The sequence below is a fragment of the Amphiprion ocellaris genome, chromosome 14 (genome assembly GCF_022539595.1).
Source record: "Amphiprion ocellaris isolate individual 3 ecotype Okinawa chromosome 14, ASM2253959v1, whole genome shotgun sequence".
NCBI lineage: Eukaryota > Metazoa > Chordata > Actinopteri > Pomacentridae > Amphiprion > Amphiprion ocellaris.
In genome coordinates, this window is record NC_072779.1 from 24,802,113 (window position 1) to 24,827,538 (window position 25,426).

Consider the following 25,426-nt stretch of genomic DNA (forward strand, 5'->3'; position numbering starts at 1 on the left):
AAAATCCAAAAAGATTCTGTCACGGTATTTAACAAAATAGTGACAGAACGGTCTTCCTACTTTGTACATTTTTAGACTATACCTTTTCTGTACATACAAATTTGTTAAGGGACACAAGCACTGTTGGTTGTCACACGAGTGGGGACAATTTATTTTACCCTGCCAGGACATCGACCGACAAATGCGGCGCAGCCTTCAGTCTGCCCAGTCGTCCACAACCCATAACCCGCGGATTTACAATCAACAATTGCCACATATTTCTACCCGGAGATACATCCCTCTCCTATCGGTGTATTTTCTAAATATGCGGTGAGTACAAATAGTTAAAATGTGCACAATAATATGTTTGATTAGCACGCTATTTAAGCGCTCCAGTCTACGCTGAAAATCTGCCTTGCAAGATGGCGACGTGGTTGAGAATTCAAAGGTGAAATACAGGCTAAGTTAGCCAGCTAGCGACAACAACAACAACATCTTAACGTCGTCATACTGCACTAAGTGCCAAGCTAGCAGACATTTCTCAGTGGACGTATATTATTGTGCATGTTTTTGGCGCATTTCCGGAGATGCTCTGTTGTGGAACTAGTCCCATCCCCCAAGATAAGCTACAAATCCAAATGCGTTTATATGACAGTATGGAGTTAAAAGACAACAATAACAGCACCCAGTAGCGGTGTTTCTCACTGATGGATTATATTTGTGGCAAGAAAGGTCACCACAGCTGCTTCATTTACACTAAAATCGGTAGAAGGATCAATGTAAATCTTTGCTAACTCTGTAAGAACTTCACCGTGAAACGACGAAAGCAGACTGTTACAAACTGAAGTTTCATGCTTCAAAGCTCATAATGCACCGAATCCTCTCAAAAACTGTAGTTAAACTGTTGCAATGGAAAAGAGGGTAGGAGACACCCAGGGCTGAATGTACATGGAGCCACAATCTCTTTTATCTGCCCTCATGTTTCATGTTAAAATGGGATGGGGGGAGGGTTATAGCCTTAACTGTACTTTTTTAAAAAGCTCCAGTAAATGATTTTTGAAATGTGTTTTACCTTTATTTATCCAGAAAGTCTTTTGAGATTACGTTTTTTTTCTTTCAAGGGAAACCTGACCAAAAAAGTTCCATTAGATTACAAAATATTACACAACTGAACATGCAAACAACTGACATAGGAACAAAGTTTTAGATCTTTAAAACAAGCAGGGTACTAAAGATACACAGCACAAAATCTACAAATAGTAATTGCACTCTTCAATTACACATGTTTTGATCAGAGCTTTGAACTCTCTCAGGGAGACAAAATCATGAAGTTGTAGTGTGTTCTGAAGATTATTTCATGACCAGGGAACAAAGTAGGAGAAGGCTGCTCCACCAAGCTCAGAGCAAATCTTGAACAATCTGCATAGCAGCCATTTAGATATGCAGGAGTTGTAACAGCTGATGTGATAGAAGTGATGGAAAATTATACAAGTGAGAAGGGAGTTTGCCCAGTATTGCTTTGTAAATAAAGTATTTCATTGCTGCTCCCTCCTTTGTCTTAATAAAGGCCAAGACAGCAGATCACACAGTACACGGTGATGTGTCCTGCACAGTGAGTTGGATAAAAAATGTAGACGGGTGTGATGCACAAAGTTGAGGCAGCATTATGCATATGAATAATATTCCCATAGTCTAAAACACTTAAGAGCTTAGTCTCTACCAGTGTTTTCCTAACTGCAAAATAAAGACAGACCCTATTTTGATTTTTCTTTAATTTCAGTAAAAAAACAAACAGCTTATGCTTCAGTTTTTTCACTATCTGTTCAATGTGCACTCTTAAAGACTGCCTGTCATCTACCCAGATACCTGACTACTTGTAGGAAGATAGTTGTTCAGTTGCATCTCTACCTAAAGTCTGAATACTAGCACCATGTGAGCTCTGGAAAAGATGATAAATTTGGTTTTCTTACCATTCAGAACCAGCCATAAATCTTGCAATGAAGCCTGCAAGTGTTGAAAGGCAGTCTGGGACTCATCAACAGCCTGGCTGAGAAGAGGCAGCTGAATACACTATTGTGTCATCTGCATATAAATGCACTTTAGCTTGAGGCATGTTTCTCGCAATTTTGTTTATAAAAATAGAAAATACTACTGACACTTGGGAGACTCCCTTAGAGATCTCTTTGAAGCTTGACTTGTGTTTGTTTGTGTATATACATTAGGTTTGATTTGGAAGGTAGTCCCTGAACTACTCTATAGCCGTATCTCCCAGTTAAGTGTCACTGAAATTGATTCCCATCATGGATGTCTTTGCCAAAAAAAATCAGGCATAAAAAAGTGAGGAACAGCTCATGGTCAGGTCACTAACTAGGTCTGTACCAACTGGTTCCTTTTTCTTTATTTTATCAATGATAAAATAGAGAAAAAGGTTCACTTAATGTGTCGCTAAACAGGAAACACACTGTGACGCATTTTTGAAACCAGAAGGTCTGTTCTTTCCCTTTTAAGAGCACAAAGGAACAACTAATGTGTTTGTAATACTTAGAGCAAAATTGTACAAGTCTTGTAAAGGAGCAAAACCTTGCTTGAAAGATGACAAAATCCTCCCTAGCAGCCTCACTCAGTACACTGTTTAGTTTCCTGTTTCAGTGATTGTCAGCAATACATCTAAATATGTGGTCACCATCTCAAAGTATGCTTCAAGTTCTTCCTTTTTTGAGTATGCATTATACTTCTTTAGCATTCTTTTCAATTTCACTAGATTGGCAGAGGCTTTTTGGGGAAATTAACTGAAGTCAGACTAGAGAAGAATGTGTGGAAGTCAATCAAGTCTAAAAAAATAGAACAATAGAAGTAAAACATGAAAGGTTTTTGGTAGCTGTAGTATTTACGACATCTCTCGGACTCTTTGAGAAGTGTTCCCTTTGTTTCAGTGGCTGAAAACATTTTTACTTGTATTTCTGTTTGAAAGGTTGCTTTAAACTGATTTGTTCTTTCTTAGTTTTATTCAGAAGACAAAAGATGCTGCTGAACTGATACTCACATATTTAGGAAGCAATTTAGGACCTGCCTTGTGGTGTTTAGGGGATATGGGACATAATATTTGTTACTGCTCTTATCGTTTACAAAGATATAATGAAGATTGTTTTATTTTATATGGAAAATCTTAAAACTAGAAGCAGCTCTCTCAAGAATGGTTAGAAAGAGTACGATAGTTACAAAGTCACATTGCTATTTTTAGTATTTCGAAATTGTAAAAGTAGATATCATCCTCTAGGACCCACCAAATGCTGTGGCTTGTGGAGTGAAAAATAAAATAACAGCTTCCTACCCTGGTTATGATGGCATGGGTTGTAGCTTTTCAAACCCTAAAGTTAGCATCATACTGTGTTGGCATGGTGGTCATGCTGTAAATCCTGCAGACCTGGAATAAAAACGAGGCAGCAGAACACAGACTTGTATGATGTATTGCTAAGAAGAATGATTAAACATGGTCCCAAAAAATTCTAGTGACATATTTGTTTTAAACTAGTATACAGAAACATAGATCGTTTGCTAACACATTTAGTCATTCATAAATAATCAGACCAAATCTAAAATCTGTGTGTATATTTCTCATGTTTCTACTGGAACATCTGGAATGTACTTTATTCCTTAATTAGAGAACAGACATTCATCACAAAAGGTCACAGTGCTTCCTGTCTCTGGCCTGAGTCCTATTCTTTATGTGTTTTTTAACTTCATTCCAAGCTGCTTAAACAAGCTTGCAATTTAACCATTGAAGTCTTCAAGTTGCATACAATCATAGTAAATAACAACTGGATGATATTCTGAAGGACGAGCAACACGAAAGGAAAGTCGAAGCTCCTCCTGCAATTGGTTGGCATGATGCAAGGATAGAGACAATACCTTTTTCTCACAGCTGCATAGCGGAAGTTTATTAATCCCTTTAATAAACAACATACTGTGCAAGAGATGAAGTTGCATCACCAATTGATGGTAATGTAGTCTGTCTGACTGCAGTAATTTAATATCAGCTTTCAGGTATAAAGTATGTTGAAATTTAGAGTAATTTTATTTATCAGTAATTTTCTCATAAGTTTTCTGCATTGTATTTGATCGAATCCTAAAATAACTTTATTTAATCTTAATTTTTTCTTTTGATGTAGCTCATATAACTATAATAATAGTATTATATATAATATATACTATTATGTAATATGATAATAGTAACAATATGTACTGCATTTTGGAGCATGAGATTATATTAGGATAGTTTCATCGTATCAGATCTCTTATTTAATCATCTATCAAATCCCATATTAGGCATTTTACCCTCCCCCTTCCCTGCCAGAGGAGCCAAATATTTGGATATTCTTAATTAATTGGGCCCGAATATCTGGAGCACAAAAATTGCTATTCAGACCACCTCTAGAAGCCTAACCCTATCCTAACCCTTTGAATGACATTTATATGCCCATATTTTGAATAAGTACAGCAGATAATGCTCTCTAAACTTTTTGTTACTCACAGAAAATTCAAAACATCAGCAAACTGCATTCTGCCAGTATTTTTTTCTGATATGAACATTGCTGCAATATGTTTGAGAACTTTTATTCTCTCTGCTTTTAACATTTTTGGGTTAAGACAAGCAAAACTACTATTAGGGTAAAGGGAAAATCTGAATATGGATAGGTGGACTTGATTTTCGCACTGATAATGCAGCCAACCTTCAAGAAAGCTGCATTTTTTTCTCATTTAAACTCAAGGTTGTGTTATTGTGAAAACACGTCTCCATATATGTTGAAGAAAACAAATCATCAGCAATTGAATCAAGTTAACTGAATTATCCATATCTCTTCTTTCCACCCACAGAAATATTATGACGATTTTTTTTAGAGCTGTTGCTGAACTGTATTGCCCAGCTTTTTATTTTTTAAAGCACTAGTTTTTGCAAAATAATCCTTCCATTTTTGTTTGAAAAGCTTTGGCTTAAATAAAGGCCCATGCAAGTATCATCAGAGTTTATTGCGATTTATTTTGGATTTAATTCTAGCTTTATTACCTACTGGCAGCAACAGCTGATATCAGCAGGGCACTGCTCTAGGTCTGAAGTCGTCTGCACAGAGACTCAGAAATGTTTGAGAAAGTGATGAAAGATGAACTGTGCTGACATTCTTGGTCAGATAAGATCAGTATTTTAACCATTATACAATCATCAAGTTCTGTGTGCTCCCTTGGTTTGTCTAGTGTTCTTGTTGTACATAGTAATTTGCTAATACACAACAATAGGCCACTGATATCTCTTTCCCAGCCCTACATTGTCTGTCTGATTTAGCAGCAGCACAATTCCCAAAACAAGTTTCTGACATACAGTTATTGACATATCTTCAATGCAGCTTGGTATGATTTCACATCAGCTGGCTGATTTTCTTCCTCTTTATTTCTCACACAGAAAAGATACTCTTTTATATAGATCTTAATCTGTGTGACTTTCCAAAAATTATATCTGTGTTTTTGTCTGCTTGCAGGTGGTTTGTGTCTCTGAACATGGTCTAGCTAAACTCTCTGATCCGTGAAGCAGCACAGCCCGCTAGCACTGAGCCAGGATGTCCAGTAGCTCGGGCTACCCCCCCAGCCAGGGGAGCTTCAGCAGCGAGCAGAGCCGGTACCCCCCACACTCTGTCCAGTACACCTTCACCGGCACACGCCACCAACAGGTAAAACCTTCCCTCTGCATTGTTGTGTTTGAGATAACGGGCATGTTTGCCTGTATCATAACTGGACCTGCTCTTTCAATGCTGTTGTTTTTTTGCGGTGACTTTATTCTGAGGCATTGTGCAAAAAATGTTAATAAATTAGAGTAATAGAACTTTATCTTTGCAGCACTGACTTTTCTGAAGGTTACAGTGTCCTTTGCAGTGAAAATAGTGATGCACGGTTCCATGGTTCCTTAAATCTGAATTTTAGCAGGAGGTTTTTTACTATTTAGTTCTACCTTGAGGATATGAGGAATCCAAATTTAGACTTTTTAATGGTGGTGTGTCGTCTTTAGCTTCCTTGTATAAGAAACACAGTTTTTAAATATATTGACGTAGTTATATTAGCAGTATGTCTACTTAGTGTTAATTTTAGTAGTGGGACACGATTGAAAAAATTGATCTAATTAATTACAAGCTTAATACCTTGTAATTATGTTCTGTAATTAATCACATTTTTCTCAAATAGCAATATTTGACACAATAAACAATAAACCGTTGGCTTGAAGTGCAGCGGTGATAAGAAAAGTCTTTGTTACACAATTTGCACACAACCACACATTTATCCAAGCTGCCATCAGGAAGTTTTTTTAAAAGAAAACTTTCCGCCCAACAAGCTCAATGCGGTCTCGTCTTCCTTCACTGTTCACCAAACTCTCTTGTGCACTGACATCACTCAGTGCATCCTGTGAATCTTCTTCGTGGCTGGTAAATAGACTTTAGGTGCATTACCGCCACCTACCAGGCTGGAATGTTCAGCAGTGTTACCACTGTGCCAGAAGTCAGGGAACTTAGAAAGGTGGGATTAAATGCGTTATTTCTTTTACACTTTATTTTTTTCTGTAATTAATTAATCGAAATTAATGTGTTAAAGTCCCAGCCCTAGTTAATTTTAATCACTCACCCTAACTAGTGATATAAGCCAGATTCCAACAATTTTTTTTCCTGTGTTTGGATTGAGTTGAACCTGGCGTATTCTTTGGCTGATTAAATTTATGTGTGTTAATGCTCTTAAACTGTAGGGATATATTTTGTTTTTGACAGTCTCCTGCACATTGTTGTCTTGCATTTACTTTCACTTGCATACACAGCCTGGGAAATCATTTAGCAGTTCCATGTATGGTCAGCTAGTGTCAGTTTCGCTTTTGAAATTAGAAATCGTTACTTTTTTCTTGTTGATGGTGATTTAGAACTCCTGTGAGGCAGACAGAAAAAGAACAGTGAAGTTAATTTCTGGCTCAGCTATGAGTTTGGTAAGAAATATGGCCTTAGACTGTGCCATAAACCTGTGGTGACAGGTACGCTGAATAGGCATTGCACATGTGTTGACCTCTTTGCAACCAGTTTGCAGCTTTGAAGAGAAAATGAGTCAGAAATTGTGGTTCATCCTAGCTCACTGCAATGTTTGCTGTGGCTGCAGCTGGACAACTCTCAGTTGCCAAAATACAACTGCTGCTGCAAAGGCATTTTCGCCCACAAGTGAAAATTTAACAGATTATTTTTTTGTTACTTACTGCAGAGACATTGTTATTAGTATTACGCTATAATACTGAAAGTTTCTCAAACAATCTAAAATGCCTTCAGAATAAATAAATAATCACGATTATGGTCTCAGTACTGAAAAAAATATTTATGATATTAATTTCTATCATAATTGTGCAGCTGCCTACGCTTTGTGTAGTATTTTAAGCCCAGCACATATTACAGCTGTACATTAATGTGATTGTTGTAAATAGAGGATAATGTTCATTAACCATTTTGGATGAAATACTTCTTAGAAGCTTATTTCCACAGAAAGTTGTCAACAGGGCATTTCTGAGCATTTGGATTGTTTGCTTAAATCTGGGACTAAACTGGAATTTGATAATGTTTCCTGTAACTGCATTGGCTTGTTCAGGTTTGTTTGGCGGTCACACTGTGCTGATAACATTTACCCCAATAGTTTTTGGATGAAAGCCTTGGACTATTAAAAACGTTTTAATCCATTTGCTTAACATCAACAAAATTCCTTTTAGTTTGCCAGATAGGCGCAGCGCTGCTGGTTTTAGTAATTCTGTTGGGCATTGACTATAACATGTTTGAAAGAGGGGGGAAGTTTCTCACCACTTCTGGCCAGCCCTCGTTCCAGTGTACTTTAACATAGATGTTTTTTTCTTTCTTCTTTCTGGTAATCTTAGAGATTATGTGGTTGGACCTGCACTTGCAATTAAATATGTGAACCTTGTTAAATTAACAAAAAGTGAAGTCTAGTGTCTAGCTTATAATGTTTAGAAATATACCTCCAAATGCTGAAATTGTGACCATGTCTTATTGTCAGAGTTGCAGTTGGTGAAGTGGTAAAAATGCCCATTGAGTTCATTTGGGAGCCTTGCTTTTATTAGATTAAGTACAGCAGAAAGCTTACAGGAAATGAGGTAGGTGGGGTTGGAGGGTGTGTGTGAATGTGTGTGTGTGGGGAGGGGCGTGACGTGCAACAAAGGTCCCTGGCTGGACTGAAGTAGAAACCTTCACTTTAATGGTCAGTGCATTGAGCCCTTAGGCGACCGCTTGCCCCTCAGACAGCCTTGATGCCAGCAATGATCTTCAGGTCACAGCTATGTGTGTAAAATGTGAATAAAATAGCCAGTGTAAACAGCTGTATTGATCAAAACTAAAGTATATATGTTACATCAGAGGAATGTGTTACCCGTGCAAACAGGACTTTGTCTCTCTGTAAACACAATTTGGTTGCTGTATCTGTGAAGTGCTTTGTTACAGTTATAGCTTTGCAGGAATTTATGATGTATTTTTTGTTTCCTTCTATGTTGAACAACCCACTCCATGTTTTCCACCCACATCTCCACTCTATTATAATGTCAAGACCCTGATTAGATAGCTTTATAAAGTTGTTTGTGGTGTCTTTCCTTCAGGATTTCACCATCCCAGACTATCGGACTCACATGCAGGATCCACAGGGTCGCAGAAGACCATCTTTACTGTCTGAATTCCACCCTGGAACTGAACGGTAAGGGCTTCATTTTTAGTACTTGACACTGCTGCCTAAATATCTGACAGATCTGTTTTTCATACACGCCATCCAGATTTGGGTCTTTAGATTATTTTATATTCTATATTAGGGTCTCATTCTAGAGTAGTTTTTCTTCTTGCAGGATGCCATGGATCTCCTCAGGTTCAACTTATAGAATCTTACATTTTGGCAATCAGCTTATGATAGATCTGTAAATGTAATGTTTACTTTTGTTCTCAGGCCTCCAGAGAGACGCCATGGTTACGAACAGCAGTTTCACTCCATCACAGCCCAGCCTGAGCATGAGGCCTTGGAGGCTAAACGCCCTCGCATGGAGACTGTTGCTGAGGCCCATATCACCCGCACCCCTTCCACTGCTGGGGGTATTATTTTGCCGATGCCCCATTCTGTACAGGACAGCCTAAGAGCCACTGTGGAGGTGAAAAAGGTGGGCCCTGTTTCTTCTCACCTTGATTTATAAACACAAGAAGCTTCTACCATTTTGGTACACACTGTAACTGCACTCAGTGGTATTAGATAGACCTAGTAAAAACTAAGGTAGGATTTATTGCAGGGTACTGCAGACCTCCTGTCAAAAAGGTAGAATTTACTAGAGGATAGGGATGTTTTGGAGAGGTGCTGATTCGACTTTGTCATCTTGGAGGATTTAATTTATGGTCCTTTTCACCTGAGAGCTGCTTATTCATCCTTTCCTCACTGACATAAATGAGGTGGATAGAATGACTCAAACTCAAAGAGACAGTTCCACCTGAAAGATCTTTGGAGACACCCACTTACTGACTGTTTTTGAAGTTAAAATAATGTAATGTGGCACCACATGGAATTGTACGGTTTGTTCAAGTTTTGTATAAGTAGATTTTTACAACCTTAATGAACCTTATTTTCTCCCAGGAGTCACAGTTCACTGTCAAAGTGGAGTCCCCGTCCCCAGGAGGACCTTCACTTCACATGGGGGAAGAGCAGGACACGTCTCCTTCCAAACTATCCAAGGAGGAGCTGATCCAGAGTATGGACCGTGTGGACAGAGAGATTGCTAAAGTGGAACAGCAGATTTTCAAGCTGAAGAAAAAGCAGGTTGGTTATCCAGCTAGGCCTTTCTTCTTTACATTTTACTTCAAACACTATAGATTTTGTGTAAGAAAACTTGGCAAAAGTCATGTTTTTACCTGCTATTTAGACTTCGGTGGCAGTCGTTTTAGAGCAGGATTCAGGAGCTCTTAAACTTCATACTTAAGTGATGGATTGCATTTTTAAAATGATGCAACTTTTGACCGTCATTGCAGAACTTTTAAATGCTTTGTTGGTGATTTATGTTTAGTGTATTGAGCTCTGTAATGCCCTTTGCAGCTTCCTTCAGACACACCCACCACGGTGACAGAGAGCTACATTTGTCACATGCAAACTTGGACAGTAGCCTACATAAAGGTTAAAGCAAAAAAAAAAAAAAATCAAAAGACGAAATCATAGGCTGTATGGGCTTAACTTTATAGCAAGCTTGATCAAAAAGGGGACAGGATCGGACAGTATTTGTAACACCAAATGGCATTATGTGTTTTTCTAGTTTTCAGACAAATGAGCTGTCTAAGTACACAAGCTACAATTGAACCATTGGCCTGAGTTCTGTCACACCTGTTAGTTTACTGTAAAAGTCTGATCCATTTTGGTCATTTTAAGTTTATTTAATAAAGAGATTTTTGGGTTTCACAGGCTCACAGCAAAATATTTTCAATAGCCAACTATCCTGCACATATATGGATTCCCATAACTATATATAGCCTACAACATGACCAAAACCATGTGTAATCTGCGTAGCCATCTGTTAATGCTACTTCTTGCAATTTACATTTGTGAAGTGTTGAAAGTGATACAGAAATTCTGATCGATCTGACTTAGTAAGATTTCTGTTGCAGCTTTTAGGGAACAGTGAGCAGGCTGCTTCCATATATATATAAAGCTGACATCTTCAGGTGATTAACAGAGGAGTGCATGTCTGAAAATGGGCTTTATTACATTCCAATGAGCAACTTTGACAGTGGCTGTACCTGAAATTTCAGGTACAACTCCAATGCCTTTGGGTCTTCAGAACAAGGCATAATTTTGTTCTAGTGAGTGTTTTCAAGCTTTACTTCTCAATAACGAGTTGTAGTCAGCACTAACAACTCTAGGTTGAACTTGCAACTTGAAACATCCAGATGAAAGCAATTCACTTGCTATAAGATGCTTTTATAGATCTACAGCTGGACAATTACGTTCCTATCATCTTTATTTTCCCAATTAGGTGCCCTCATAGACGGACTATCTAGAGCTCCAGGGTTATTTTTCATCAGCTCACCTTCCTATTTGGATTGGCTTGATTTTGTCTTTGTGGCTGTCTTTCTACTGCTACCTTTTCTGGAATGCAGTCTCATTAGAGAGGAATCGAAGCTGATCTTTGCTGGGAGAGAATTCCTCTCAGTTTTCTGTCTGCATTCTCCCAACATTTCCAGGGATTGAGGTGTTTATTTGAGGTATTTCAGGAACTCCTAATCTTGTCCCTGTAACCTGGTAGTTTACATAACCTTTAACTGGCAAACACTGACCTACCAAACACTTGCCAGATTAGCTTGTCTGTCATCATCAGGATGGTACCAGTGGCAGAAACCTTCAGTTAAAAAATGCTATGCTTTAACAAGCCTGCAGAGAATAGTCTCATATCATCTACATTGACGTCAGGTATCAGAAGCAACGATCAGAGAAACGAAGAGTACATGTTTTGTGTTCTGCACTATTTGTGCAGTATGATGATGAATACAGATAAAAATCCATGCAAGACTGGAACATGCATAGAAGAAATGAGGCTTGTCATATTTTATCTGTGTTCCCTTCATATGTACTGTTGGTCAAAATTTTATGTGTTCATATTGTCTCTTAGCAACAACTTGAAGAGGAAGCAGCAAAGCCAGTGGAGCCAGAAAAGCCAGTGACCCCTCCCCCAGTGGAGCACAAGCACCGCAGCATTGTCCAGATCATCTATGATGAAAACAGGGTTAGTTTTCTGCTGCAAACACCAAAACTCACCCACAACAAGCATTAATCCCCTCATGTCTGGTTGTTTCATTCGTGTTTTAAACAAATTGTAGCCATTTTTTGAAAGTATCTTCCAAATATCATCTGTTCACTAATCACTTTCATACATCTCTGAGCTGTTTAAACTCACTGCTGATTCCAGTTCTATGTATAAGTATTCCTCACCTCTGTCTAAAAATGAGATTCCACATAGCAACATTTTTTGTCAGAAAAATTATTCAAGTGGATTTTCTGTACGAGTGGGCTGGTATGCTTTGTGGTTTTATGTCATTGATGTTTTGGGGACAGCAGTAAGAGAAAGTTATTAGTTATAAATAACTAAAGTTATTTTATATTTAGTTTGTTTTCGGATTGATTTTAACCATTGTTCTCACAATAGTTTGAAAGAAAATTGGTAACGCTTTCTGTACTTGAAGTCAAAAGTCTGTTCATGTAATCAAATAACATCTTTGAGATGTAATGGAAATATTTGGGGATTACCTTAACTTCTTCACACAGGCAGAATAAATCTCTATCACCAGAATTATTTGAACAGTAAAACTGGACAGGTCCTAACAGTTTGTGAATTGTGTTTCTGTTAATTTTAGTCGCTAGCAAAACTAGCCAGTAAAAAACATTTAATTAGTAGAAGTTATTGTTACCGGCCAAGGCTTCCTCTTTTGAAAAGTGGCCTTGTGGGTAACTTGCATGTGAAGTGGGTCCAGTGTGCCTATTGTGGGAAGCGGGCGACTCTCTATTGCAAGTGTGCACAAAGTACCATTATAGCACATAGCCGCAGCCACTTTAAAGTGCAGAAGGATGATTAAGTTACTATAATCAACTATAAAGTGTGTTGATAAGCCAAAGCGGTAGTATCATAGTTATCCAATTGTGTGCCACGTTCCTGCTGCAGAAAAGGAAGTAAAGGCCAGCTTCATGCAACCTTGTGATGGCATCTTTGTGCCGCAGCTATGAGCTAGAGTAAAGACACTTACCCTAAACCCTGAGGTTTGTGTCGCACAGCATTCACACCAGCATTCATCCAAACACTGATTATTGATCGGCAGGTCATCCTTACTGTCAGCTCACCTTTTTATCTGAGGTCAAGCCACCTCTTCTGTTTTTTTTAGCATGACACAGAACTCTCACTGTTGTTTTTCAATGAATTCTTATGTTGTCTAAATGCCTTTTCAAGTTCATTCGGCATAAGACACTCTGCAAAAACACTTTCTATGGTAGGGAAAACCCTGGCCTCATTATCTGTATTTCAGCTGAACAACAGGGCAGCGAGTGAGGGTGTGTTTATGGAGGTCACTGCAGTTCATGTCTGTCAGACAGTGTTGTGGTAGGAGAGTGCTGAGGCACGCCTTCCTTCTCAGTCAACCATTAACCCTTTAGGCTGTAAAGCTGCTCCAGCTTTGTGCAGAGCATCTAGCCTGGAAGCCGTGGTTGTTGAACTCAGGCTTGTGCAATGTGAACATGAAGAGTCAGTCAGTATGTTTCTGATGATCTTGAATAAGCTGACAGTGCAGTGATCCAAAACAACTATCTTGCCAACCCTGTTAATTATGCTGCAGTGGGAACATCGCAAATTAATTTCTTGTATCAAACTTTGCTCCTTTGAATCAAGTGCAGCTGCTTGCTGTTAGATTTTTTTATTCAGTGTCTGAAACTCGTACTTCAAAGGAGGAAATTGAAAGCATTTAAAATAATCCGACAAGCATTCATTATACATTTTCAAAAATTTGTTTTGAGTTTATGGTATTTGTGAAACTTGTCATGTTTATGTTATAATTCATACCTGTGTTCAGTACCATCACTTGGAAATTTAAATTGCTGTAAAAATGGTCATTTTAACCAAGGCTTGATCACATTTAGGAACTTTAACTGATGCTTCCCTTTAATGCTGTGCTAATAAAAGTGTCTTATAAAAATAAAACATCATGTTTGAAGATCAATATTGACCCACATATAATATTGATCCTCAGATACGACATTGATGTTTGATGTTGGTAATGTTTTGTTAACTCATCAACCCTGTCTTTCTAGAAAAAGGCTGAAGAGGCTCATAAAATACTAGAAGGCCTTGGTCCCAAGGTTGAGCTGGTATGTGATTTCATAGTTAATGTTTTTTTGTCCTTTCATGAGCTTTGAGGAATAAATAATCCTTACTGCTTGCTTAACAGCTAATGATTAATCTGCTACATGTTCCTAATCTGATGTTTCTTTTTCTCAGCCCCTGTACAACCAGCCATCAGATACAAAGGTGTACCATGACAACATAAAGACGTGAGTATCTATATTTATCCCATAAATTAGTTTTATAAATATCTGCTGGCCCTGCTGCAGACATGATACTTACTACACTACCCAATACAAACCAGCTAAGGAAAGTGTTGGAGGTTATTCTGTGTCCTCAGCAAAAAAAGTCCAGCTGATAATTCCGTCTTATCTGATTCTTTCCTCAACCAGTTGAGGTGTCGTACTGACACCAAGGAGACTGATTGAGAAGAGAAGTGAAACACCATATGTGTGTGTGTGTGTGTGTGTGTCTGCATTAGGTGTGCTTAAAGTAGGTTGTGTTGGGGAGTTGAAGGACATGTCATCTAGGACAAAACCCTTATCAATGTGTACCATGCGAGCAGCCCATCTGGCTCAGTCATTTATCAGGAGTCAGGACGGAGACCACTTCTGTTTGTGTCTGCTGTACAGACCACACTGTCAGGGTCGATGCTTTCACTATTTTCTCCCCATAGCCACCATATTGTGTAAACAGAGGAATTCCCACTTCCCAGTCCCTTATACCCATTACTGTGCAAATAAACAATGATGTTTTCTTGGTAGGATGTTGGAATGCAAATCGAATCAAATGCTTGAAGAATTTTTGTGTTCTTTTACCACCTTAAGATTTACAAAATAAATGTTGTTCAATTTCAGAAACCAAGTAATGAGGAAGAAGCTGATTTTGTTTTTTAAGAGGAGGAACCATGCGCGTAAACAAAGGGTAAGTGTTCCTACTGTTAGGAAAACACGATGTAAGTTCTAGGTATGTGTTCTAATGTTGAAAATGCATCATTAACAGACCCTCATTTGTCAGCGATCTGACTTTACTCAGATGACCTCAGCTGACCAGGTAAATGTTGTAGAAATGTTAAAACTTTTAATACATGTGTCTTCCTTGTTTACGGAAAGCTACACAATATTGACACACTCTTGATATGTGGCACAAAATAAACAAACAACCGTTTTCTTGGTTTTAACATCTATTTTTTTACAATTACAATACAAAAGGGAAACACAAGACAGTGCTGAGTCTTATACCCAGAGGTGGTTGTAACATTACACATGCAATTCTCTGTTCAGAAAATAGAAGTCTGTTGTTGTCTTTTATCCATGTTGTTGGACAGAATGATAAATACTGAAACTCACTCAAGATTTAATGCAAATTTTAGAACATTTTTTTAAATGGGTAACCTCATATAATTACCTGGGGTGTCAATACTAATACTACCAGAATACACAGTATGGTAGAAAAAGGTTTAATATGTCCCAATACATTATAAAAATGTGACAAATATATGAGCAAGAAGGTCAAAGTTTCATGTACAATATTATGACAAAGGAGTGTCCCACAATTGTATGCATACTGTATGCAACAGCTTAAACTCTCAGAGCAGCAGTAGTATGTACTGAAAGAAAAAGAAAAAAATATGCAGGCTGTATTCAGGCACAGGAGGGCTTTCTGCAAAATGCTAACACCTGCATACTAACCTGTTGATACTTGGTAAGTGTAGTGTTTCCCATGGCCATCTTAGTTCGACATGTTAGCATGCTAAAGTTTGCTTATTTACAGAAAAAACATGAGAGATCTCAAGACTGTGTGATTGTCATTAGTTTTACAACTATTTTGTCATAAACCAAAGAACTGGTACAATCAAAATTTTGATCTGATGGTAAAAGTTGGGTTGGTTGTCGGGACTTGAAAGACAAGCCGTTGAGATGTTTTAGTCTTCACCAAAATTGTGGAAGGACCAACGTTGTCATCCCTCGAACTAACCAGCTAGCATGGTTAATAAAAATAATGTACTGATGTATTTACAGAACAGGAAACACCTCGGTTTCCTTTGTTTGTTCAGACGTCTTGTGTGAGCCAATAACTGCTCTTATATGTAGTAGAATAACAATGTCACATCAAAGAACAGATCTGAGTCATTGCTGGCCAGAACTCTGTCTTTCTTATCAGTTACCAAATATTTAAATATTTCAGAATCACCTTATGTTGAAATACTTGGCTCTTTTTTGCAATGCATTGACTCCCACCTTTCTCTGGCTGTTCCCGTCAGAGTCAGACAGACCTTTTGACTCTGAACAATGGCAGAGTGCAGTTGGTCTCATGCCAAGAGGAAGGTGAATTGTTTGTCCCTCGCTGCAGAGAGTGGAAATGCAGCTGTATTGTCCTCTCAACAGTCTTCCTATATCTTCAATAAACATTTTAGCTCTTACACCTCTGGAAAATATTTACCTTTTTAATTCGTTTGATCATCATAATAAACAGCATGTATGTGTGCTGATTACAAAGTAAGCTTCTGCAAAAAGAAGTGCAATGACCATTTGGAAACAATTTGAAAATAATTGCGTCAGAACAAACTGTGTGGTTGAAAACAGTGAATTAAGCAATGTCAAAGGCACACAAACCCACAACAAACACCAGTTCCTGAACAGCATGTACTCTCTCACCTCTTTTGCTCTCACTTCAGACCGTCTGTCGTCGTGTTTACTTTTGTTTTGTTCACTTTGAAAGATAAACTGCAACAGAGATTTCATTGACGAGTCAGGTAAAACATGCCCCGATTCATTCGCACTCACCTACAGAAAAATGTCACGATCATTGTTGCTAGGTAGCCTGATGGTGAGACTTTTCCATTTTACATTATTTGCATGTGTTTTGCCTTGATCCCCTCAGTGATGTAGTAACATATTACATTTGGTACTTCACCTACAAACTAGCACTATCCATTGTTTGATCATAAGCTTGCATATAACTACTTATAGTGTAGGAACAACTGCATTTTTAAGGACACAGAAAATGTCCTTTATTTTAAGCAACATAAAATAGGCTAACAATATAGCAACAAGGTAATGCCATTTTAACTTATCACAGTCCCACACAGTGGTTTCAGAATACTGTGTAATGGCAGAGGACTGGATTTATTTGGATGTTTGTAAATGTAGGCGCAAGGTTAAATGAATGATCGACATAATCAAATAAATTAATGACTAAATTTAGTGGTTAACACCATTGTATATACACTTCAGTTCTGTACACCACCACAATGGATCTGAAATGATACAACCAAGATGTGCTTTAAGTGCAGACTTTCAGTTTTGATTTGAGGGTATTTAAATCTAAATCAGGTGAATGGTGAAGGAATTGCAACACATTTTAAATGTGTCCTCCACCTTTTTAACTGACCAAAAGCAACTGGACAAACTACCGTCATCATAAATCAAATTGTCACTTTTAGTATTTGGTTGAAAATCCTTTGCAGTCAATGACAGCCTGAAGTCTGGAACCCATAGACATCACCAGACGCTGGGTTTGGTCCCTGCTGATACTCTGCCAGGCCTCTACTGCTGCTGTCTTCAGTTCCTTCTTGTTTTTGGGGCATTTTCCCATTCCACTTCTTTTCCTTAAAAAACTGTTTGGTTGCTTTTACAGTTTGCTTCGGTTCATTGTCCATCTGCATCATGAAGCGCCGTCCAATGAGTTCTGAAGCATTTGGATGAATATGAGCAGATAATATTGCCCAAAATACTTCAGAATTCATCCTGCTTCTTTTGTCAGCAGTCACATCATCAATAAATATAAGAGAACCAGTGCCATTGGCAGCCATACATGCCCATACATTACACTACCACCACCATGCTTCACTGATGAGGTGGTATGCTTTGGATCTTGAGCAGTTCCTTCCCTTTTCCAGACTCTTCCCTTCCCATCATTCTTGTACAAGATGGTCTTTGCCTCATCTGTCCATAGGATGTTGTTCCAGAACTGCACATGTTCTTTTAGATGTTTTTTGGCAAACTCTAATCTGGTCTTCCTGTTTTTGAGGCTCACCAATGGTTTACACCTTGTGGCGAACCCTCTGTATTCACTCTTGTGATGTCTTCTCTTAATTGTCAACTTTTACCTCCCGGAGAGCGTTCCTGATCTGGTCAACTGTTGTCAGGGTTTTTCTTGACCAGGGAAAGGATTCTTCTATCATCCACCACACTTGTTTTTCGTGGTCTTCCAGGTCATTTGTCATTGAGCTCACCAGGTTGTTCTTTCTTTTTAAGAATGTACCAAGCAGTTGATTTGACCACACCTAATGTTTTTACTATCTCTCTGATGGGTTTGTTTTGATTTTTCAGCCTAATGATGACTTGCTTTACTGATGATGACAGCTCTTTGGACTTCATATTGAGAGTTGTCCTCACCAGAATCCAAATACAAATACCACACTTGAAATGAACTCTAGACCTTTTATCTGCTCCTTGACTTGGAAAGCTCTGACATTGAGCATAGTAGAGTGAAGTGTGCAACTACCTAATGTAAATGGTTTACAGCAGGTATGGTCTGCCATCTGTACTGGATTATATAAAAGCCATGGACCACCTTCTCACAGTCTGGGGACTTAAGCTCCGAGTGCACCAAGTTTACTGCTGATCTGAGGACAGAAGAACTGGATTCTCTCCCTCTGTCTTTAGTAAAAATTCACATCACAAATTATTGATTCACATTCAAATCACAAAACACACAAACATATACACATACATAATTGTGTGTGCGTATAAAAGTCCAAAACAAGCACCTTTATTGTTAATTAGCATGTCTAAAACAACCTCATGCAAAATTTCAAAGCTGATAGCTAAATAAGAGACATTGAGAGATTGTATCATTTATAATTTCAGTTAATTTCAACAATTGATGGATTATTCAACTATCGTAATAGTCAATAATTGCAGCCCGATTCAGCACCCTCATGATATCCACAGCTTTATTCTTTGTGGCTCACTGTGTGGGCAAAACATCCTTTTGGTATGTAGTAACAGACACCCACTCCTGAGACACTCTTTTCATCCCATACACACAGGAACAGAAGATTTGTCAGCGCTATGACCAGCTGATGGAAGCGTGGGAGAAGAAAGTGGAGCGAATGGAGAACAACCCCAGACGCAAAGCCAAGGAGAGCAGAACACGGGAGTACTATGAAAGGCAGTTCCCCGAGATCCGCAAACAGAGAGAGCAGCAGGAGCGTTTCCAGAGGTAACAGTATTTACCAGTGATCGGTCGAAACAGTTACATAATCTAGGGGTGGCACAATTTTTGGATAGTACTGGTTCATGGGTCAGAGGCACACTGACAAATTTTAGAGTTATAATAGTGCACATCGCTTTATAAATGAGGAATGTACAGACTGGGGCTGATCTAAAGCTTATTACAATTATTTTCATTCTTGATTTATTTACCGTTCATCAGTTAATCAAGGAATGTAATGGTCTGTAAAATAGAACATTTTTGAAGGCTGACTCTCATAACCTCTGCTAACTCAGGTTTACACATTTATTGTTTTGGAAATGGCTACTCAAAAGTATTGCTAGAACAAAAAAAGGTGAATTGCTTCAGCCCCAGTGCAGACAAATAAGTGGTTTAGGCAAAGGAGATTGACTATACTTTTTAAGTTTGATTTACTTTTGGTGGCTTCTTGTGTCCGTTCATAAAAAATATCTGATTGACTCAGAAATCATCAAGTATATATTTGCTTTCTGGGAACAGTAAAACAAATACCCAGTTCAATTTATACCTCAGTTTTAAAGTCACAGTTTTGCATACTTTGGAGAGAGAATGAGCACTTTAAAGAACTATTTTGAAAAAGGTCACCATTAAACAATGACTCCTTGGCAGTGATTCTTTCTGTAACAGTTACAGAACTCATGCTGGTATGTTGTCAAGAAGAATAAGACTTGCTTTTGTTTACTCTCTTGTATAAAATAAAAAAAAAAATCCATTAGGACATGTACAACACATTCATCATTAACTTCACCAGTTGGAGTGAGCAGTACAGATTCAACATTTAAAATTGCATAATGCAACACTGCCTTTCTTTATTGTCAACATTAAAGACACAGCTATCTTGTCTGAGTAAATTTTATTAGAATAGCAACTGGACAACACTGGGCAGGGCTTCATTGTTGTATGTTTGCTCATACTGTGTGAGTAGAGAAGTTACAGGTTCTGACCAATCAAGACGCGTAGCATGAGTTAGTGCTTCTTATACCATTAACATAGATCATACAGTGTTTGCCCAGCTTTCTCGGCTAACCTTACTAGATGCAAAAGCAGGGGAAGTCCACACTGAACTGTCCGAATGGTTTGGGACTAATACATGTAATGTTACAATAGACAAACAACACGGTTTCTGCTTAATGCTAGCAATGGAGCTTAAAACTCACTTTACCAAAGCGTACTACAATGATCGAAGCCTAAAACTGAATATAATCTGAAATGCTGTGATTTTTTTAATGTGTCTATGTTAAAACTTAAAACAACTGAAAATTAATTTGGCAACGCTTTTGTTGACATTATATTTTGAGTAGCAAATTCAGAAATAATACATTTGAGCAGTTTTGCTAATATTTTCAATAGTAGTGGCCTTTTTCAGTAGAACTAGATTGTGCCATCTTGCGTGATACTGAAGTAAACACATTTAGTTTAAACAGTGAAAGTTCCACTGTTTGTTGGATGAGATTAAAGATGGACGCATTACAGTGATGCCATTTTTTGATGCGTAATGTTGACAACAACTGTAGCCAGCCAAACACATTAAATGTGTCTCCTCTGTTTTTATGATGTCTATTCAGCTATCAGCTAAATGGAGGATACTAGGTGGTGTGTGGTGGCACACTGAGCACAGACACTGGCTCTCTGGGAGGCAGTGGGAAGGGTGGGAGACAGGGTCATGGACCAGCATCTGGTTATTGCTGGTGCTGATGATTTGTGCTTTCACTGAAATATCCAGAAAATGTTTTCATGTCGGCAATGTTTATGCAGACTGCTGGACTATGAAGGACAAAGCAAGTAATAAATGGTTTGAGAGAATGTAATGTTAATGTATATTTGGTAAAAAGATCCAAATGTTGTCAGCTGTTGCTAACGTAAACCATTTGAGTCTTGAAACAACTGTTAAAGTCACGAATGTTTAATGAAACACAACTGATAGTGCCTTTGTGTAGTGTACATATTTACTACAACATATATTGTAATTTTGTAATATTATAACTTAATATGTGCCTCTTTTTTATAGGGTTGGACAAAGAGGAACGGGCCTCTCTGCAACAATTGCAAGAAGCGAGCATGAGATTTCTGAAATCATTGATGGTCTTTCTGAGCAGGAGGTGGGTACTAACTGCAGTTCATTTTAGTTTTTAATTATTGTTGGGTTTTACCACTGTTGGGACTTTAGTTGAGTGTAGTTAAACTATGAAGAGCTGTGATCGACTGAGCCGTGATTGCTTTTTTTCAGTGTTTATTCATTTCACTGCACAGACAGGTAAACTAGTTTAGCTGATCCGCTAATGAGGTTCTGGTAACTCTGCTGTAAAAAACATAGATTTTCATAACTTCTTCACAATAAAAGCATCCTGACTGTTTGCCAGTGGAAGGCTTTTAAGTCTGAAGGATAAACAGCTGGAAACATTAAGTTTACAAAAGGAATGACTTGGCACAGCACTGATATAGACTAAGAAATCAATAAATAGTAAAATAAGGCTAATATGTGACTGTACAAACTCCAGACCACAGAGAATGAGGTAGAAGCCTCTAAAGTGCTGAGAGCTTTAAACAGGGAGACTTTTAAAATACTTGTCTCTAGTCTCCAGCCCCTGCTGTGAGGGTGCTGTGGAAACACGTCATCATGGTTTGGCAAAGGTAAAGTGGGCAAGCTTGGTTTAGTGGAAAAACCCTATCACTGCGTAGATATGAAACTCCATACCTAAATGACAGAACTAGAAATTTGTTATTATTTTAAGAGGGAGACAGGCCATTAGCGACTTCATCTTCAATATACAGTATACAATCTATATAATAAAATATAGAAACCAGATTAGAAGTGCTCGGAATAGATTTGTGTAAGCAGTTTCAAGGTGTACTGAACAAGGGAGTCTGTATTGAACTTAACAGTGACCACTTTCCTTGTCCATGTTCCACAGAACAATGAGAAACAGATGAGACAGCTGTCAGTCATCCCTCCCATGATGTACGACTCAGAGCAGAGGCGAGTGAAGTTCATCAACATGAACGGCCTAATGGATGACCCGATGAAGGTGTACAAATCCCGGCAATTCATGAATGTTTGGACTGAACACGAAAAGGAGATCTTTAAGGAGAAGTGAGTTGGTTTACTTTTTTTTTTTTGCAGCACATCATACCTTGGCCCCACTTTGTCTATTTAATGTGCGTGGTTTATAGACCGTAAAGCTAGCTTGCCACGAGTGATGGATTCTCTCTGCAGGTTTGTCCAGCACCCCAAGAACTTTGGCCTGATTGCCTCGTATCTAGAGAGAAAGGTAACTACAGCTTGTATTATCACATTTTGTGTGCGTATTTGTTGTATACGACAGGATGTAATGCCATTGATATCATTTGGGCGTTATGTCGTTCAAGGCCTTGCAGTTCTTCAGTTTCGTCTGGGTTGTAGTTGAGCTAACCTGGTCGTGTAATTAAGTATTTAGGTTTACCCATGTAAGCATTTTTCATAAAATCCTTTTAGAACTGACCATTCAGATCTGATGTGTCCTAGTTATCTTTTGATAATGAAATATTGAATGTCTTTACTGTCTGGGTCCCAAAACCCATTGTTCATTGACTGTATAAATGAAAACTCTGATTATTACATGTTGTTATAAATAAACTGAATAAAAGACACAAGCAGGTGTTTTACTATGTTGGGATTTCTTGTTTCAGTGTGTTGCTGACTGTGTCCTGTACTACTACTTAACCAAAAAGAACCACAACTACAAGACACTGGTGAGGCGGAACTATGGAAGAAGGAGAGGAAGGAATCAGGTGAATACAAAACTTAATTTTGTTAAAAATTCTTAACTAGCGTGACTGACAAAATGACTGATTTCTCAATCAAATTTGTGTCAGGGATTTTATTCCTTGATTCCACTGGACAGGGTCTATGATGAATCTGCAGCGTGATTTTGTTCCGTCCTCCATGCGGCTTCAGTGTTTCAGAAACTGAGAATTTTTTTGACAATTTGACCATTTTTCTGTGATTGTTGCAAGTGGGCTTATTAGGTTAATTATTTTTTTTTCCTAGTGCCAGCAGTTATTACATTGGTGATGTGATACTATCGGGAGTCTGCACAGGTTTTTTTTTAAGAAAACTAACTGGGTGCTCTGTGGTGTTTCCATGTGTGACTTCCTGTTGGCTTGATCTGCTCTGTGTGGCTTCATGTGGCCTCCTTCAAAACAGTGGAGAGCTGCTTCTGCTGTGGTGCATCTGGTAGAATCCCAAGCATTTTCTAGAGTGGCCAATATCTGCTCTGGTGGCTGCATCACAACTGCAACGCCACACTGCCATTCCCGGTGTGTCTCAGAAGATAGATCTGACGGAAGTTACAGGAGTTTGCAATTGAGACAATTCCGTTTGTTGACCGTGAGGTGTGGTTATTTGACTTGCTGAGTTTGCAGCATTGGGTTTGGATAACTTTTTTGCTCCATCTGTTTCATGTCTAATCAGACTGACAGTATATTGTGTGTGTGTGACACATGTAAATCTGCTACATTTATCACATATACATGTGGCCCACACTCTAGGCTGAGAGTGGCTACTTCACTGGCACTATTCATAGTTTAGATTGAGCTTTTGCCACCTTTTCTCGAACTATGAGCAAGCAACAGCTGGATTATTGTGATGTGGCTACAGTTTGACGTTCTTGTCTGTTGAGTTGTCCAAAGGTACATGAACACAATCTGCAGAAGACACAATATGTATACTTCACTCTTTTCAAACAAATATGAATTAAACTGCGCTTTTAATTATATGAATAGTTTGGGGTTTGGACGGTCTGGAAAATGGTTTCCAGGCTTAAGAAACCTGATACTGTTGCTCCCAGTAAATTATCTTTTGGAAAAGCTTTTACATTGGTGGAAGTTGAATTACGTCTTACCCTGTATAGCTGAAACTGTCAAATTAGGTTACAGATGTTCTAAAAGAGTCACACTGTAGGGAGGACAAAGTAGCAGCAAAGATGTTTCTCAATTGTTAATGTATCCAACAGTGTAGTAATCAGGTGTGTAATAGTGATCACACAGTCAAAAGGCCTCCACTGAGACTGTCATCGGCATTGTTTCCAGTTGTTTTTATTAATTATTTTTCATTTTTATTTTAAATAATGTTTAAGAAAAAGCTGAAATTGTTTAAGACATTACGCTGCTATTTTTTGTGCTTCATGTGCCTCTAGAAAGACATACTTGTCCCAATGTCAAGCCCAGAGATAACCTGGAGCCGCTTCTTCCTTAAATCCTCGGTGTACAATCACTGTCAGACCTGGAATGTGAAGTTTGTGGACTCCAAATATCCAGAGATATGTTCCTGTACACGGATTTTTGTTTAGGGCTTTACGTTATTGTTGTCGTTGCTCCATATCCACATAACCCTCTAAAAACCAGGCAGTTTCTAGACGCCTTTTGCTGTTGTCATATTTTTACCTATTGTGGGCATAGGTTTTTTTTGCTATGTTAAGTCCTGTACCTCTATTGAAACACTACAACCATGGCTAAAAGTAAACACAAACATACCTGCTGTGCATTATATTGAGGTTATAATGCCATAAATATAAAAAAACAAAGAAAGTCAAATCTCTTTATTAGTTTTACAAAAATTTGGAAAAAAAAATCCTGGAATCAATATGTACAACATTTTTCTAATTGCCCAAGTGTTTCCAAATACTAGGAAAAAATAGTGGCTCTAAATACCCATATGTGTAAACACAGCCTGCAGTTTTTTGGGGTTTTTACCAGAAGTGGGTAGAGTAGCCAAAACTTTTACTCAAGTAAGAGTAACGTTACTTCAAAATAATACCACTCAAGTAGAAGTGAAAAGTAGTCATCCAAAAAATTACTCAAGTAAGAGTAAAAAAGTATTTGGTGAAAAGACTACTCAAGTACTGAGTAACTGTTTCATTGTAATGTCTGATTTATTTTTTAGAAATGATGTGATCAGACAGACAAAAATGGAAAATAATGTGCAAATTCTGGTATTACCAAATAATAAAATAAAAAATAGCAAAAATAAATAACATCTTTACAAAATTAAAAGTTAGGGCACAAGAAACAAATTTCCAAATCTCAGTTTTTCACAACGTAAAGCTTTTTAAACAAATACCTGTAGTAAGGTAACGTAAGGTAGCCGAAGATATCCATGCTAATGCTATGCTGACTCCGAAGGAAGATCAAACTTCTGGAAAATAGCCCCGTTTTTTTCATTCCCTGTCTGCTACGTGTGTAGAGTTTGTGCCGCTATTCCACCACAGTTGGTATGAGGTCATGTGACCGCAGGGCGAC

At 38.1% G+C, this 25,426-nt stretch overlaps 1 protein-coding gene across 6 annotated transcripts in view; it reads left to right on the forward strand.

The window, feature by feature from the left end:
* Positions 1 to 159: 159 nt before the first annotated feature.
* The window catches only part of ncor1 (nuclear receptor corepressor 1), a 58,566-nt gene continuing 33,299 nt past the window's right edge, over positions 160 to 25,426 (forward strand). For all 6 annotated transcript variants that reach the window (XM_023280176.3, XM_023280178.3, XM_023280177.3 and 3 more), the window contains exons 1-14: positions 160 to 309; positions 5,511 to 5,699; positions 8,648 to 8,742; positions 8,986 to 9,193; positions 9,658 to 9,840; positions 11,678 to 11,791; positions 13,861 to 13,917; positions 14,048 to 14,100; positions 14,749 to 14,815; positions 18,948 to 19,120; positions 21,159 to 21,249; positions 22,063 to 22,241; positions 22,365 to 22,419; positions 22,817 to 22,918. In XM_023280176.3, coding sequence (XP_023135944.2) covers positions 5,589 to 5,699; positions 8,648 to 8,742; positions 8,986 to 9,193; positions 9,658 to 9,840; positions 11,678 to 11,791; positions 13,861 to 13,917; positions 14,048 to 14,100; positions 14,749 to 14,815; positions 18,948 to 19,120; positions 21,159 to 21,249; positions 22,063 to 22,241; positions 22,365 to 22,419; positions 22,817 to 22,918 — 1,488 coding nt within the window. In that variant the 5' untranslated portion in view covers positions 160 to 309; positions 5,511 to 5,588. The remainder of the gene's footprint in view (positions 310 to 5,510; positions 5,700 to 8,647; positions 8,743 to 8,985; positions 9,194 to 9,657; positions 9,841 to 11,677; positions 11,792 to 13,860; positions 13,918 to 14,047; positions 14,101 to 14,748; positions 14,816 to 18,947; positions 19,121 to 21,158; positions 21,250 to 22,062; positions 22,242 to 22,364; positions 22,420 to 22,816; positions 22,919 to 25,426) is intronic.